The 18,540-nt window shown below is 41.9% G+C and overlaps 1 protein-coding gene across 1 annotated transcript in view; it reads left to right on the top strand.

The window, feature by feature from the left end:
- The window catches only part of vwf (von Willebrand factor), a 128,113-nt gene that overhangs the window by 80,313 nt on the left and 29,260 nt on the right, over window positions 1–18,540 (top strand). Inside the window, 6 exon segments of the mRNA XM_072241674.1 lie at window positions 4,914–5,261; window positions 7,226–7,437; window positions 9,166–9,268; window positions 10,461–10,535; window positions 12,781–12,885; window positions 16,060–16,262. Of these exon segments, the coding sequence (XP_072097775.1) occupies window positions 4,914–5,261; window positions 7,226–7,437; window positions 9,166–9,268; window positions 10,461–10,535; window positions 12,781–12,885; window positions 16,060–16,262 (1,046 nt within the window).

The raw sequence follows: 18,540 nt of genomic DNA, 5'->3' as shown, positions 1-18,540 counted from the left end.
CCCTTCCTGAAGTCCACAATCAGTTCTTTGGTCTTACTGATGCTGAGTACAAGGTTGATGTTGTTGTGACACCACTCAACCAGCTGATCTATCTCACTCCTGTATGCCTCATCAACACCCTCTGAAATTCTACCAACAATAGTTGTGTCTTTGGTAAATTTATAGATGCTGTGTGACCTGTGACTAAGCACACGGTCATGGGTGTAGAGAGAATAGAGCAGTGGGTTAAGCATGCATTCTTGAGGTGCACCAGTGTTGAGTGTCCATGAGGAGAAGACATCATTTCTGATCTGCTCTGACTGTGGTCTCATGGTCAGGAAGTCAAGGATTCAGGAGCATAAGGAGGTCCAGAGGCTCAGGTTTTGGAGCTTGTTGATTAGAACTGAGGGTATGAAGGTGTTGAATGCTGAGCTGTAATCAGTAAACAGCAGGCTGACGTAGGTGTTGCTATTGTCCGGGTGATCCAAAGCTGAGTGGAGAACCGGTGAGATTGCATCGCTGTAGACCATTGTGGCAATAGGCAAAGTGCAGCAAGCCTAGGGCCTTGCTTAGGCAGGAGTTGATTCTAGCCATGACCAAACTCTCAAAGCACTTCACCGCAGAAGATGTGAGTGCAACTGGGTGTTGTCATTGAGGTAGCTCACCCTGCTTTTCTTGAGAACTGGTATGATTATCACCCTTTTGAAGCAGGTGGATTGTTGCAGTTATTATTAACCAATGATCAGAATTTTAAACAAGAACCTTTGCAGAGAGCTCCAAAGTTTTAAAATGTCTGCTCAGTGCATAGGGTTTCTGGTTGCCGTGCGACGTAAGTCTATTCAGGTGTGTTAGACATATCTGTTGTAAGCACTTATGAGACCAATTAGGAATGGTTATCAGTCCTCCAAGGAGAGAAGGCCTGGGTTTAACATTGACTCCATGTCATGTAATCAATTTCATCCCCTTGCATAGGTGAACTCATTGTATCAAATATCATTATAAATTTGATTAACTTATTTTTGATATGAAAATACATAGGACTTTTTTTTATTACGTGCAATCGTGAACAATAGCCAGATCAGAAATGCTGATCAAGTCAGCTAGTTCTCAAAGAGAACTCTGATAGGCCAATCAGATGGTTCACTGCTACTCAGCGATAGAACAGGCACAAGGGTCGCTAACCCCTGTACCCCAGAAACACACCTGAGCGATGTGGCAGAGGTATGTGCCATGCATGACCTGATCTGAAAGCATCATGTTGACTCATAACAGATCATGTTCATGGTGGAACAGCTTGGTCAAGGATGGGGTGATCTGTACAGATGGACAAATTACACCTCCACTACCCCAGGACTTATATTGTGCACGGGACTTCATTGTAATCAGGTGTCTCTCAATATTTGCTGCTATATTATCTTGCAATCAAGATAATATAACGATGTTTAACTTGTTTGCTCCTGGTATGAGTCTGAATCTATCTGTATTATAGCAAAAGCTTCTGCTTGAGGATCATGACAAGACATAATGAATAGTTTATTCTTTATTTTTTGGTCTGTGAGTGTTGTGAAAAGTGGCTGTTGGTGCAAAAGGTAATCTTAGGTTTCTAACAAAAGTGGGTTGAATGCTTGCAGCTAGATTGAACGTACTATAGGATGCATATGAATCCACACCATGTAACAGTCACTGAAAGAAATGAATGTGGATAGTTTGTAATGTAAAATGGGAAATGGACGGAATTTTCTTTTAGGCCTGCTTTTTTTTCTTACTGAAAAAAACATAAATAATTATAAAGATCTTGAGGGGTTTGATAACCTATATTTTTATATATGTTTTACATATTTTAACAGTAGTTAATTAATAGAAGTCAATCATTAGGGACTCCCACCACCCAGGACATGCCCTCTTCTCATTGCTGCCATCAAAGCCGAACGACACCGCATCCAATTTCTCATCCAGGCAGTGTACGATGCGCTTCCAAGCCCATCAAACCTGCACACATGGGGCAAGGCAGAGTCATCTGCGTGCCCACTGTGCTCCAAGCGAGGAACCCTGGAGCACATCCTCAGCGGCTGCGCAAGGGCACTTGGTGAGGGACAGTACAGGTGGAGGCATGACCCTCAGTCCCGACCCTCCAAGCAGTCCCGACCCTCCAAGCAGACCATTGCCTTTGTCAGAGCTGGGGAACAGCCAATTCCTGCCAAAAGAACATCTGCAGGCATTCTGACCTCTGCAAGGGACTGGCAGCTGTTGGTGGACCTCGAAGGGCAGCTGAAATTCCCCAACCATATCACAGCCACCACCCTGTGACCAGACATTGTCCTAGTGTCTGAGTCGACTAAGCAAGTGGTGCTGCTGGAGCTGACAGTCCCATGGGAAGATAGCTTGGAAGAGGCCTTTGAAAGGAAGCTCTCCAAGTACACAGGACTGGTCAGCAACTGTCAGCAGGCTGGATGGAGAGCGAAGTGTCTCCCAGTGGAGGTTGGTTGTCGGGGATTCATAGCCCATTCTTTAGTTAGGGCCTTCAGCATTTTGGGCATCGAGGGAGAGAGGAAGAGGAGAGCCATCTGCAGTACCACCGACGCGGCAGAGAGAGCCTCAAGATGGCCGTGGCTCAAAAGAGGGGAGCCATGGAGTCATAAGTAGCTAGCCATCTGGACACAAACTGGGGACTGATCAGCCTTGGCTGGGTCACCTGGAGGAGGTTGTATGATGTTGAAAGACCCGAAACACCCGATGATTCCAGGAACATCACTGAAGATGTGTCCAGAAGCATCAATAGATGTATGTACACAGGAAGGAGGTACAGAAGTCTGAAGACACACAGTTAGTGATTCAGGAACAGCTTCTTCCCCTTTGCCATTTGATATCTGAATGGACATTGAACCCATGAACACTACCTCACTAATTTTTATTTCCTATACACTTCTTAATTAACGACTGTAATTCACATCGTTTCTCTCTACTATCATGTATTGCATTGTACTGCTGTCACAAAGTTAACAAGTTTCACGACATATGCCAGTGATATTAAACCTGATTCTGACTCCGCGCCTCTGTTGATAGAGTCTCTCATTCATCTCATGTTTGTACCTCTCTATAATCACGTGTCCCAGATCTCCACTGTTGCCATTCTGTTACCCATTTATGGGACTGAGTATGAGATGAGCCAGTAGTCCTTAGGGGAAGAAACCTCATGTGAACTGAATGCTGCTTCCAACAGAACAAGTCATGGAACAAAAACTTGGCAGATGCAAAGACAGCAAGGGTCCACCTAATGGAGACTAAAACTGTTCCTAAATGTTATTTCTGAGTTGTGATAAATGTACTGAATTTAATTAAATGCCTCATTTTATTTCCTTAACTGGGATAACAAGTGGATTGGAAAATTCCACCTGTGATTTTCATTTCTCCGTGGCTTGTAGCCATTCTTCTGTTGGAACTGTGCCCCTAAAGGCCTCCATCTCTCATCCTTTTTAAGATGTTTCTTAATGGTCTTTGAGAAGTCTGTTGGCCACTCCATGATACTCCAAGGCATGGTAGTTCAATAGTTAGCACAACACTTTGCAGCACCAGCTGTAAGGTTGGGGTTCAATTCTTACCACTGTCTGTAAGGAGTTTGTACGTTCTCCCTGTAACTGTGTGGGTTTCCTCCGAATGCCCCAATTCCCTTCAACATTCCAAAAGCATGCGGTTAGGGTCAGTGATTTGTGGGCATGCTTTGTTGGCGCCCTGCACGTGGCAACACTTGTGAGCCGCCCAGCTCAATCCCTGTTGGTCAGATTTGAAGCAAGCGATGCATTTCTCTGCATATCTCAATATACCCGTGACAAATGAAGCTCACCTTAGGTTAACCTAACCTTCCATATATGAAATAAAATATAAACAGAAGGGCATGCAGCATGTGTTGAGAGAGAAAGCAGGACAAATTAGATCTAAGCCAGGGGATAAGAACGGTTAATTAATTACTTTATTTATTGGGTTATGGCATGTAATAGGCTCTTCTGGCACTTTGAGCCACGCCACCCAGCAACCCCTGATTTAATCGTAGCCTAATCATGACCAATTAACCTAGCAACCGTACGTCTTTGAAATGTAGTAGGAAACCAGAGCACCCGGAGAAAACACACACCGTCACAGGGAGACATACAAACTCCTTACACACACAATTTATGTATGTAGGTATCTGTTCGTCTCATGAGACCATGGATTTGCTCCTTGGAAAGTTTCCAGGGTGCAGGCCTGGGCAAGGTTGTATGGAAGACCGGCAGTTGCCCATGCTGCAAGTCTCCCCTCTCCACGCCACCGATGTTGTCCAAGGGAAGGGCATTAGGACCCATACAGCTTGGCACCAGTGTCGTCGCAGAGCAATGTATGGTTAAGTGCCTTGCTCAAGGACACACATACTGCCTCAGCCAAGGCTCAAACTAGCGACCTTCAAATCACTAGACGAATGCCTTAACCACTTGGCCACACGCCAACACTACAAACTCCTTACAGGCAGCAGGGTTTGAACCTGGGTTGTCGGTACTGTAAAGCGTTGTGCTAACCACTACGCCACTGTGCCACCCTAGTGGGCAGAGAAAAGGTAAAGATAGTTCTGTACTTGAGTGAAGGACAGCAGAGAGAAATACAAAGATAGTTCTATGTTTGGGTGGATGACAACAAAGAGTAAGTGACAAAATGAAGAAGCCATCTGAAGGAGAGTGGTAAAAGTACTTAGTGAACAACAAAAATAACAAAACCATCCATATATTTCTGGGTGATTTTATTGTGTTACTCATTTTATTTTGGGGGTGATCCCTGCCTTATACACTTCTTATTCTATATCTTGGAATATAATGCATTCAGGATGTCTCATAGTTACAAGTTCTTGCCAGATAACATGTTAACATCAACCACCCACCCCATTACCTGTTTTTTTTCTTTGTTTTCAGGAACATGTGACAATAATCAGTTAAATGACTTTGAACTTCGAGATGGATCTATTGCTGAAAGCGGCCTCTCATTTATAAATGAGTGGATTCTGAAGGAATCATCATTGCAGCATTGTACTGAAGAAGAGCCGGTGGTCCGTGAATGTGTGTCGACAGGAGCTGAGTGTAACATTCTCCTCTCCTCTGTATTTGATCAATGCCACAACGTCGTTGACCCACAGCCGTACCTCAGACTCTGCCAGAAAAAGGCTTGTGATGGCAGTGAAGTGTGCAGCTCCATTTCTGCATATAGCTTCATGTGCAAACTTCAGGACATCTGTGTCAGATGGAGGTCGGAGAGTTTTTGCCGTAAGTAATCGCTTTGTACATTTATTCCCTCTTTGTCAGCGCCCTCACAGGAGATCTGACAGCACAGCGCCATAGAGAGATACATCACAGAAACAGGCTCTTCGGTCACCAAACAGTGGCATGACAGCGTAGCGGTAGTGCAATGCATTACAGTTGCCAAACGAAGGGGGTTCGATCCCTGCTTCTGGCTGTAACGAGTTATTTCCCGTGGCTACACGGGTTTCCTCTGAGTGCTCTGGTTTCCACCCACATTCCAAAGACATAGGTTAGGGTTAGTGAGTTGTGACCATGCCAAATTGGCGGCAGAATGTGGCAACACTTGCAAACAGCCTAGCAAATCTTTGCTGATTTAACTTGACACAAAATGGCATAATTCACTCTACGTCTCAAAGTACGTGACAAATAAAGTTAATTTTTAACCTTTAAAGTTAACATCAGCTATCAATGACCTAATTTTACCCAAATCCTAAAATAATCTCATGTTTTATATCCCCAGATCCTCATCAGCCTCCACCAGATTCTACCACTACCTACACACTAGGGAAAATACACCAGTAGGCAGCAGTGATACGAAGCGAGAGGTTTCCATATAAAATAAGCACATGGGGTCAGCATTATCTGTAAGCTTAATAAAGGTGATTAGGTGATTAAAGACAAACAAATTCCAAAGGTGGGAAAATCCAGTGCAAATATTTACCACAGTGGCCACCTGGGAGTGAAATCAGAAAGTATATTAGCCAGTAAAGAAAAAATTAAATTTGGAATCCTTCCTGCAAAAGATGGTGGATGATAAAACAGCTGGAGCATTGAAGAAGGGGATTGACCATTTGTTGTTGGTTAAGAGTGTCAGAGAATTTAGAGAAGATGATAAATAGAGGTTAACCATTGTCCCATTGGTTGGAGGAGTGGGCCTGAGGGACTGAATGTTTCTATCTTCTCCTTTTGCTCCCATGGATGCATCTATTATTTATTTAGATATACACTTTGAATCTTTCCCACTCACCCTTTCATTCTCGCTTGTTAGGCTGAAGTGCATGAGCTGAAGGGAGACCTGCTAGAATTTTATAAAATTATGAGTGGCATATACAGAGAGAATAGCAGCTCTCTTTTACCCAGGCCAAAATGTCCAATACCATTGGATAACCCAGGAAGTGACCAAGTGCTGCATCAGTAATTCCTGCCTTGGTGTAGTCACATGCACACAATGTTGTCCTGCTCTTTATATTGTAATTCACTGAGATTAGGCTTCAACATTGGACAGAACAATGCATAGTTTGCATTTTTAGGGCAACATTCTGTAAAGACCTTGAGCTACCGACTAATGTCTGTGTTCAGCTACGCAGAGTTACAAGTTTGAGCTCCTTTACCATTGCTGGTGTTAAATCAGCATCTTGCTTTGCTTGGCATATTTATCACAATACAAAAGGGAGGCCATTCAAACTATCAGATCCCTGCCAACTCCTAGCAGGGAAATCCCATCAGTCCCATTCTCCTTCTTGCTTTCTCTGTAACCTTGCAACTCAGTCTCTCTCTCTCCCTCATATCCATCAATTCTCCATGCCACTAAACCCAGCAGTAATTTGCGTTGGTCGGTCAACCTACCATCATGAGAAGAAACCAAAGCATCTAGCAGGAACTTACGAAGGTCATGGGAGAGAACATGCAAAGTAGGCTGCACCCAAGGGCAGGATTGAATCCAGCTCTGTAGAACTGTGGAACAGAAACAGAATTAGCAGTGTTGCCAATGACTGTGCCACTGCAGCACACAGTGAAAATGCTTCTCTGTAGATACATTAGATGCACATACTCCAGTGTGTCACTGACATGATCCTTACCATACATACACAGTATATTGGTCACCAAATTAGAACTGATTTGGCAGCTAAATTGTTGTCCAGTTTCTGAAACTCACAGTACACTTGTTTTAATCCATCACCCTCTTTCTTTTCCCCTCTTGCTTTTAGCCATCAACTGCCCCGACTCCTTTGTGTATGAGCCTTGTGGGGTAAACTGCATCCAGCACTGTGAAAACATTGCACACGCGAATGCTACAAGTTGCCTGGGTTCTCCAAATGAAGGCTGCTTCTGTCCAGGAGGCAAACTGCTATTGGAAGGGAAGTGTGTCACTGACAACGTCTGCACTCAGTGCACGGATGAGCAGCAAGTTCATCATCAGGTACAAGTGTGACCACAGGAAATAAAATTAAGATGCTGGTACTTTTGTGGAAGCAAATAAAACTAATGCAGTCTTTGGAGACCTCAGATCAAAAGTATTGAATATGGCACTTCTCAACACTATTCATAATGTGGCAATTTTAACCTGAAATTATCTATTGTTATGTTGATGAATTTGTGCAAAGCAGTGGAGATTCACGAACAGGTTCACCTTCAACCTAGGTCATGCTTTGGGTTTTGCCTCTGATAGGATTCCCACGGTTGCATGAGTACTTCCCTGCACGCACATCCTGAAGTCTTACCTGGGTGGTGACTTCATGAAACACGATAATCCACAATGGGCCATTAGGCCGGAAGTCAGCAGAAACCAGCGTCCTGCCGTAGACCTCCCTGATATTCTCCTGACATCTGCCTTTAGCATGCTGTTGTGTACTCCTGCACAGCACTGTACAGGTGCTGAGGCTCAGAGCGTACTGAAGTCCATGGTTTGAGTGACCAGATATAAACTTGGCAAGTGCAGCGTAGTGTGGGGCAGTGTGAGATCATGCACTTTTATAAAAAGAAACAAAGGCAGATTATTATCTAAATGAAGACAGAATACAAACGGGTAAGGTTCAAAGGTATCTAGGCATTCTCGAGAACGAATCACACAAAGCGAACGGGCCGATCTGACAAGTGGTTAAGAAGGCAAATGGCATGCCGGCAATTATTGAAAAGGGGTTGAAGTTTAAGACAATGGAAATTTTATTACAGATGTATTGGGGGAGTTAGTAATGGCCCAAAACATCAATTGTTTATTCATTTCAGTAGATGCTGCCTGACTTGTTGAGTTTCTCCAGCATTTTGTGTGTGTTGCTTTGGATATCCAGTATCTGCAGACGTTCTCATGTTTATGTTCTGAACCCCGATGCAGAGTTTTGATCCCCTTACCTAAAAAAGGATATGATAGCATTAGGGACAGTCAAAAGGAGATTGATCTGGATAAGTCTTGGGTTGATAAGTCAAGATGGGATAGTTTGGGTCTGTATTCCTTTGAGTTCAGAAGAATGAGGAGTGGCCTTAATCAGACATATAACAGATTGACAGAATAGATGCAGGAGCGAAACCTCATAGTCTGCCATAGTATTCTCCAACCTCATGGCATGAAGATCAATTTCTCTAAATTCTAGATCCTCTCCTCCTCTCTGTCTTCTTTGTTTTCCCTCATTCTAGTGCCCCTCTCACCTCTTCTCTTCCACTATCATGTATTCACGAGATGCCCTTCACCTCCCTCTGGTTCCCCCACCTCCTTCTCTTTATACCATTGCTCTCTCCCATCAGATTCCTCCTTCTTCAGTACTTCACCTCTTACACCTATCACTACCCAGCCTCTCATATCATTCCCTTTCATAGCCCTTCCACCACAAACCTATCTACCCTCCTCATCTGATCTCAACTATCACCTGCCAGCTCGTCCCAATCCCCCCTCCCCACCCCACCTTTTTATTCTGGCTTCTGCCCTCTTCCTTTGCAGTCCCGATGATTGGTCTCAGCCCGAAATGTAGACTACTCTTTTTCCTCTGTGGCTGTTTCCTGGCCTGTTGAGTTCCTTCAGCATTTTGTGTGTGTTGTGAAGAATACCTTGTTTTGACATTCTTATGACAGGAAAAACAGTAACTTGAGCGAAAATTGTCATTACACGGACCAGTGGAAAGCCTTTAACATACTTCTAATGTGCTTTATTTTGTAGTATTTGGATACATGGATACCACAACATGATCCATGCCAGCTGTGCATGTGCTTAGAAAACAGACAGATCAACTGCACAAGCCGACCCTGTCCATCTATCACAGGTGAAAAGGAACTATCAGCTGCAATAGAAATGATTCTGGGCATTTGAGTGAATGAACTAGTTGTTATGCATTATCTTGTTTGCCGGGGGAGCATTCGTTCTTTCGTTACGTGCTGTGTCGTATGACATGGGTGATCATGATCTTTCCCTGAACATGATTGCTCTTGGCAAGTTTTTCTTCGGAAGTGGTTTGCCATTGCCTTCTTCTGGGCAGTGTCTTTACAAGATGGATGACCCCAGCCATTATCAATACTCTTCAGACATTGTCTGCCTGACTTCACTGGTCAGTTGTGATATGTACCAGCTGCTCATATGACTAAGGGTGACTTGCGGGCTAGCGGAGGGAAGGAGCACCTTACATTTCCTTTGGTAGAGACGTATCTCCACCCCGCCACTGTGGGGGAACATAGCTCTACTTAAAATATGCAGCTTTTTCAGAGTTGCAGTTCCTCAATAAAATGAGTATTATTGGAACAGTGATTCCCAATTATTTTCTAACTTACTCCGGAAGTCATTAATACCATTAACATAGAGGTATATTTTAACGAGTTTGTTAATATGACCATTGGATCCAGTCAATAATCTGAACATCTAATCCTCACATTGCTGAATATTTTAACACTTGAAATCCTCTTTTAAAGTTTGAACACTGAGACTTCAGCAACCTCACCTTGTCAGCATGAGTGCTTACATATCAATACTCTAATATTCCAAACTCACCCTGGTGTGAGTTAACAGAACTATAGATTATGACGGTATAATGCATGTAACTGATTCTTCAAAAAAATTCACATCTCCTGCATCTGTCTCCAGGATATGACTTTACGTTCCAGGACATCAAAGATGTTCTCCTTCTTCAAAGAACAGGGGTTCCCTTCCTCCACTATTGATGCTGCCTTCACCTGCAACTCCTCCACTTCCTGAACATCCAATCTCATCCCATCTCCCTGACGCATTAACAGCGTTAGGGTTTCCCTCCTCCCACTCTTTTATTCTGGAGTCTTCCCCGCCTTCTTACCAGTCCTGAAGAAGGGTCTCAGTCCAAAACGTCAACTGCTTATTCATTTCCACTGATGCTGCCTGACCTTCTGAGTTCCTCCAGCATATTGCGTGTGTTACTTCTTCAAAATTTATGTATAATTTCCAAAACAAGAAGGCTTGTTCTGATATATTTTTTCTCTTTCCCTCTCTAGTACCCACGTGTGCCCCCTGTGAGAGTCCAGTGTTAAGACGGGTCACGGATGAATGTTGCCCACAGTATGAATGCCGTACGTATAAGTATTTCTGGCACTTGACTGTAATATTCAGAATGCATTCATGCTTCATGATTTCTCCTAAAAATAGAACACGTTGGTTTCTGTCTGTGTAAGAGATTGGTGCAAGGATTTCTTTTATAGATGTTTTTACTTTGTTTACTACTAAGTGAAAGAATTTTTCCCCTCATTGAGTTAAATACAGAAAAACTTCACTTAAATGGATGTGATTTTCTGGATTATTTAACGAGCTGTACTGCTGGCATGATGTTGTAATGTTGAACAATGAATGCTTAGAGAATGAAGGGAAGTACAATTTACTCTCACAACCTGGCATGTACATTTTGCTAAAAATACTTTGTGTGGTGTGTTTGTACTTTGTAATTCCTCATTTTACATGCAAATTGTTACATTTATTGCCTATGTCTAGGTTCTTTATCAGTACACTATGTAGCCTTCTGACATTACAACCACTTCCAGTTCTATCCACATGCATATTTCTAAGTTTTATGCTCCCATTATATAGTCCTGAACTCCCTTAATTCTAAATCATTATCTCTTCCATTAAGTTGCTCCTTAAAACCTACAGCTTTGATGAACGTTACTAGTCCTAATATATCAAATTGTTTTAAAGTTCTTCGAAAGCACCTTGCTACAGCTTGGAATGATAATTGCTCTATATCAATGCAAAAATGTTGTAATATAAAGGATGTTTACTTGAAGATTTGTAATTAAATCTTAGATGTGACACCATCATAGTTTATTCATTTATAAAAGCTACGAATTGAAACAGCAGTTCTATTCAAGCACCAGACAATAATGGGATGTAATAGTAACTGCACCCTCTCACCAGCCCCTTATTACCATGACAATACGTAGGTATGAGTTGTTTCACTTCCATTTTACCCTCAGAATTCGAAAGAAATTACCCTCATTGTGTTATGGTTTACGGGAACTTTAAGCAGACACATCCTTACAAGGTAGTTCATTCAGTAACAGGAATGGAGTGATTTTTTTTAAGCACAAAAGCAGAATAAAATAACCCTGAAATAAAACAGAAGCTGACAGGAAATGAGTATCGGCTTAGGCAACTGTTGCACAAATGCAAGTAAATCTGCAGATCCTGGAAATCCAAAGCCACACACACAAAATGCTGGAAGAACTCAGCAGGCTAGGCAGCATCCGTGGAAAAGATTAAATAGTTGACATTTCGGGCTAAGACCCTGCATCAGGACTGGCAAGGAAGGGCGGAAGTCAGAGGTAGAGGGTGCGGAGGGGGGAGGGGAGGAAAAGTACAAGGTGGCAGGTGATAGGTGAAACTGGGAGAGGGGGAGACGGTGAAGTAAAGAGCTGGGAAGTTGATTGGTGAAAAAGATAAAGGGCTGGAGAAGAGGGAATCTGATAAGAGAGGACCGAAGACCATGGAAGAAAGGAAAGTGGAAGAAGCACCAGAAGGAGGTGATGCCCAGGTAAGGGAATAAGGTGAGAAAGAGGAACAGGAATGGGAAAGGTAAAGGGGCGGGGGGCTGCAATTACCGCAAGTTCAAGTAATTGATGTCCATGCCATCAAGTTGGAGACGGAATATCAGATGTTCATCTTCCAACCTGAGTGTGGCCACATCGCAGCAGCGGAGGAGGCTATGTATGGACTGACATGTCGGAATGGGAATGGGACATAGGATTGAAATGAGTGGCTGCCGGGAGATTCCACTTTTTCTGCCGGTAGGGCATAGTGAGAGAAACAGTGATTGTATTCCAGGTTGATGACCTTACTTCAGATGGAAGACATTAAGATTTGCAGGTTTTAACAGGTACAGAGAAAAAGGAAAGGGGATTTCAAGCTATGCTATTGGATACTAAAATATCATATTTGAATTTGGAGACACAAGGGATTGTAGATGCTGGAATCTGGAGCAACTAACAATCTACTGGAGAAAAATTGTGGGTCAAACAGCTTCTGTGTCATTTCAGTTGGAAGTTTGCTGCCTTCTAAAATAACAGAATGTTCTGATGAGGGTCTTGACCTGAAATATTGACTCTTTATTCCTTTGTCTGGCCTGCTGTGTTCCTCCAGCATAGAAGGAAATCTTTAGTTACGTATTGGTATGTGTCAGTGTCATGTGAAATAAATTTAAAAGCAAAATATTTTGCTGATGAATGATAGTGCTTTTTGTTTAATGCTTCATGCATTGTGCCTGCTTACTTAAAGTTCAGGAGAATATCACCTTTCTCTAATAATCAATACTCTTCCTTTCTGTAGTTTGTGATTTTCAATCCTGTGATTTACAATCTATTCCGAACTGTGAAGATGGAAGCTCACTTTCGCTGAAAAATCCAGGCGAATGCAGGGCAATTTATGAATGTGGTGAGTTATTGTGAAAGTTAGTAACTCGCTAGTAAACTGTTCTTGCATTCTTAGTAAGAGTAGGATTGATGCACTTGGCATCACATAGAGTTACAGCATAAACACCTTTTGTGTTGTTTTCTGTTTGATTGTATCAGAAGGTTGAGACATAGGGAAGAAATTTTCACATATGCTTCTTTGCTTGTTTTTGACCTGCAGTGGCCTGAAAATTACTAGTTTACAAGTCAGTGTGATGTATTGTATTTGCCATTTATGTTTTACCACAAAGCCAAAAGCCGTAAGTCATAGAAGCAGAATTCGGCCATTCAACCTATTGCCATTCCATCATGATTGATTTATTTTCCCTCTCAAACCCCATTCTCCTGCCTTCTCCTCATAACCTATGACATCCTTACTAATCAAGAACCTATTAACCTCCGCTTTAAATATACCCAATGATTTGGCCTCCACAGCTGTCTGTGGCAATGAATTCCACAGGTTCGCCACAGTTTCACTAAAGAAATCCCTCCTCATATTTATTCTAAAGAGATGTCCTTGTATTATGAATCTGTGCCCATTTGTCCTTGACTCCTCCAATATAGGAAACATCCTCCCCATATCCACTCTGTCTACGCCTTCCAATATTCTATAGGTTTCTTTTCTATATGTGACATGTATTTGAACACAAGTAGATATTTCAGAGGTATCTGCTGTCCTTTTGTCTGGTGTATTTCAGAGAAATGACCATAGTTTCCATTTATTGAGTACATGCTCCTAGCCAAAGAGAACATTGTGGGAGTACACACACCCTTTTACATTCCTCAATGTTGTCAGCGAAGGAAGCACACATTGCTGTTAACAGTGCACAGTAGATAGCTGGCTGGCCTTGCAAATATTTGTGAACTCCGCAATGCCACATCTATGTTTTCTCATCGCGAACTACTGCTCTACCTGGGTGGTTGAACATTACAGAAAGTTATTTGCTGAAGGGTAAAGCAGGCACTAATTGATTGCTGTGCTAATAAGCCTAACAGTTTGGAGGTGTATTTTTAGCACTCAATTTTGATCCTATTTGTGGATTGCCATCTTTTGAACTTGCCCAAAGATTCTAAATCAGAAAACTGTGGCTCTCAGCTGGTTATAGAGACATACGGCCTTGAAAAGGCTCTTCAGCCCAATGCATCCATGCTGACTGAGTGGCTCAGTGAACCAGCTTTATCTGCCTGCATTTGACTCATAGCCCTGGTTAGATGCACAAGGTTGGAACAATACACAGAATGTAGATTCTACATGCCTACTTCCTGTGACATCATTGTCTGTGCCTGACTGTATTATGTTGCTGAATGACTGAGAGACCAGTGGAGGATGACTGGCCTCTTTTCTTCCATTAACCAAGCTAATAGTGATCACTAGGCACAAGCCAATGCCCAAACATCCCCTTTTCCACTCTGTGATTCCTATAAACTGGACCGGCACAACATTTTTAGGTGAATACTTGCTAGAGTTTTCAAAAAGATTGTAGAGAAAGAGGCCAGTTGACCTGCTATGCTCACAATGACCATCAAGCTTTTCAAAGAAACTTGTGGATGAGTGTGTCCCCACAAAGTCATTCAGTCTTTACCAACCAGAAATCTTGGATGAAACAAGAGATTCACAAGCCGCTGAGGGCTAAGTCAGTGGTGTTCAGGACTGGCAACCCATGAAAGTACAAGAGATCACCAAGAACAAGGAAGTACATCAGGCTCCTGAAACAGTGTGGGTAACTTCACTCACTTCAACTCTGAACTGACTCCACAAACCTCAGACTCACATTCAAGCACTCTACAACTCATGCTATCAGAATGATATATCTAATGTTATTTGTTATTTTATATTATTTATTGCATAATCTGTCTTCTTTTGCACATTGCTTGTTTGTCAATCTTTATTTATGTATGTTTTCATCAATTCTATTGCATGTCTTTATTATCATAAAAATGCCTGCAAGAATAGGAATCTCAAGGCAGTAGACAGTGACATTTATGTACTTTGACAATAAATTTACTTTGACTTTGAAGCATCCTATTGCATCAATCCTATGCTAGTTCCATTTATTCTCCCCACATTACTGTGAACAACCCCATCACCGGCCAACAATTACCACTCACCTACACACCAAGGGTGACAGGTAACTGGAGGAAACCCATGCGCTTGAAGGAAGAACCTGCAAGCTCCACACAAACTAACCAGTGGTCAGCATTGAACCCAGGTTGTTGGAACGTGAGCTGGTAACTCTACTAGCTATGTGACTGTGCCATTCCTTTTACTTCCTTCACTGCCGTTGAAGTACTGATGTTTCAGAAAGTCTTCTGACCTCTTTCTTGATTTGCACAGTTCCAGGACACTATTAAGATTGTATCTCACTGTTGTACTTTCCCACATACAGCTGACCACTGCTCAGAGAGCAACAAATTGCCATTGGTCTGCTAATGACAGCTTGGAAAAGGTCAATCATAGTAAGCTTCTGTGAGACGATTCCACCACAAACTTCCATTCTTTTGCCGAGATCAATATTTTATACTGCATCAGAATTCAATTTAAGACACTCATCTTGGTGGATTTTTGTTTTTGTGTCTGAATATGTTGCTGAAAATTTCTCTTAAATTTGTACTAAGAAAATTGAGCTTCTCAGACAATACAAAATAAACCAATCCCATATAAACATGGTATTCAAGAGGGCATTTACCACTAGTCTGTGGTAATATGCTATGCTACCCTGTGCCAATCAGATGATAAGATGCCAATGTGCCCTTTCTCATGTCACACCTTTAGATCTAAAGCAACATGATTTGTCCAGAGATTGGTTAACTTGGTATTGGACAGGAATTAAATGTGGAAATGCTCAGTATGGCTTTGCCCTTTGATAATAAGCACGAAGAATGCACATACAACAATGATAGATTGGAAAACTGGGAGAGGTGATTACATCTGTTCAGCATTACTAGCTGCAAGTCATTTTCATTTTCCTGTAGGAAAAAGAAATCGATATCCTAACTTCAGGCCTGGCAAAATTGGTCAAAACTGAGGCACTGTAAACCCCACCTTAAATAATTCCATTTACTGTACGAGTGACACTGAGTTGCAAGCATTTGAGGATCACAGTATTTGAATGGAAGTAGTTGATAATGTCTAATCCGAATGTTCTATTCTTTTCAGTCTGCAAAAGGGACACGTGTCAGAGCCGACCTATAAAATGTCCATCACATCGTGAATTGAGAAGAGTAGCAACAAAATGTTGTGACAGATACGAATGCGTTTGCAGTTGTAGTAATCAAATTGTGAGCTGCCCTGTTGGATATTCGGTCAAGTCAGTGATCAACGATTGCAACTGCACTACATCCTACTGTGAACCTAATGAGGTAACTGAAGCTGTATGTTACTTCTTGAATGTAGTTTCTGCATGTTGAGCCAAATGGGTATCTTACTGGTGATACTTTCAGGCAAATGTACCTTTAAGTGATTGAATGGTATGTCGCCAAAGCCAGTCACAAATTTCTATAGATGTACCATGTAGAGCATTCTAATTGGCTGCATAACTGTCTCATATCCTGCACAGGATCAAAATAACCTGCAGAAAGTTGTCATCTTTGTCAGCTCCATCATGGGCAATGGGCTCCCTAGGCACACGCTGAAGGATTCAGGAACAGCTTCTTCCCCTCTGCCACAGATTTCTGAACAGACATTGAACCCAGGAACACTACCTCACTACTTTTTTTTTTCTTTTTTTGCACTGCTTATTTAATTTAACTCTTTTCTATATACTTACTGTAATTTACAGCTTCTCTTCATTTTAGGTATTGCAATGTACTGCAGCAACATAACAACAAATTTCACAACATATGCCAGTGATACTAAACCTGATTCTGATTCTCCAGTAGTGCTTATTCAGTGGGGATAATACTGTGAGAGTAGCTTACTCTGACAGGGAGCTACTCCCACTGGATCAGAATCAGAACTAGGTTTATTGTCACTGACATATGCCATGAAACGCGTTGCTTTGCAGCAGTGCAATATATAAAAATACTGTAAATTGCAGTAAGAAATAGATCAAAAAAACAAATTAAATAAGTAGTGCAAATATAGTGATTATGGGCTGGTTCATTCTCAATTCAGAAATCTGATGACGGAGAGGAAAAAGCTGTTCCGAAACAGCTTCTTATATGTTAATAACCTATTATAATAAGGCAGGTTATTATTAGGCAATGCAGTATGTATCATGAACTAAATACACTGAAATTATTCACCTATGTAACTCCTGACAGCTCCTGCAAACCCATGACCCCTACCCCTAACCACTTGTTGATCCCCTCAAGTTACACATCAAAGTGATCAGAGAAAAAATAACCTGAATGGAAGTTACTCTATAAAGGGATGTTACTGTGAGTGGGGTGACTTTGGAATTGAGACTCTTGATTGTTTCAATGGAATGGGATGTCTCTAGGCAGGTGTAACTGTGAGGATTGTGACGGTGCGGGTGTATTATGACCCAGAGGGATGTGAGTGGAGAAGGTATGTTACTATTGGGGGTTATGACTGTAGGGTGGACTGACTGTAGGACAGTGTGAATGTGAAGGTTTTATGACTGTGTGGCAGGATGACAGTAGGATTGTGTGACTCTGAGAGGTGTGGGCGTCCAATGTTTGTGAAGTGGCAATGCAACCGTGAGGGAACTCTAAGATTATTACCATCAGTTAATAATGTGCAAGTTACCATGAGATATATTGTGAAGGGGTAAAATTTACTGCATGTTATGGTAACATTATATTGAATGAGTATTACTGTGGATGTGTATTACTGGTAGCGTTGGATTATCTGAAATGTAGGTCACTGTGGAGGATATTCTCTACGTGTCAACTATGGGTCAGGATAACAGAGAGTTAGTGGGCTTAAGCTCGACTCATGCACTTCTTCAATAGTAACCCTTCATTGCCAGCTTAATAGTGAAATATTGGATTAAACCATCTTGAGCTGAGATATTACTGTGTCTATGTATTACATGTTATTCCAGCACAAAATATAGAAACAAGAGTTAAAGTTTTTATAATTATATAAAGCAGAAAAGGGTGGCTAAAGTGAATGTAAGTCCCTTGGAAGATGAGAAGGAGGAATTAATATTGGGTGACGTGAAAATGGCCAGCCTTGAATGACTTTTTCGTGCCAGTCTTCATGGTGGAGGGCATATCTAACATGCCAAAGAGACCTTGAACTTGACTGTCACTAAAGAGTTAGTAATAAGCAAACTGCTAGACCTAAATGTAGATGAGTCCCTGGTCCTGATGGGATGCATCCCAGGGAACTGAAATAAATGGAGGAAGTTATAGTTCCATTTGAAATAATTTACCAAAAGTCTCTGAACTCTGGACAGTACCTGGACGATTAGAAAACAGTGAATGTCACATCACTGTTTAAAAAAGAGCATAATCAAAAAGTGGATAACAATAGGCCAGTAAGTTTTAATATCTGTAGTGGGGAAAATACTTGAAGCTATCATTAAGGAAAAAATAGCTAGATATCTGAATAGAAGTAATTCTACTAGGCAGATACTGCATGGATTTATGAAAGACATGTCCTGTTTGACAATCTTATGAGAATCCTTTGAGGATATAATGAGTAGGATGGATAGGGGAGAACAGGAGG

The sequence above is a fragment of the Mobula birostris genome, chromosome 23 (assembly GCF_030028105.1).
Source record: "Mobula birostris isolate sMobBir1 chromosome 23, sMobBir1.hap1, whole genome shotgun sequence".
In the NCBI taxonomy this organism is placed as follows: domain Eukaryota; kingdom Metazoa; phylum Chordata; class Chondrichthyes; order Myliobatiformes; family Myliobatidae; genus Mobula; species Mobula birostris.
The sequence above is the reverse complement of the archived record's forward strand: the minus strand, read 5'-3'. Positions and strand labels throughout refer to the sequence as shown.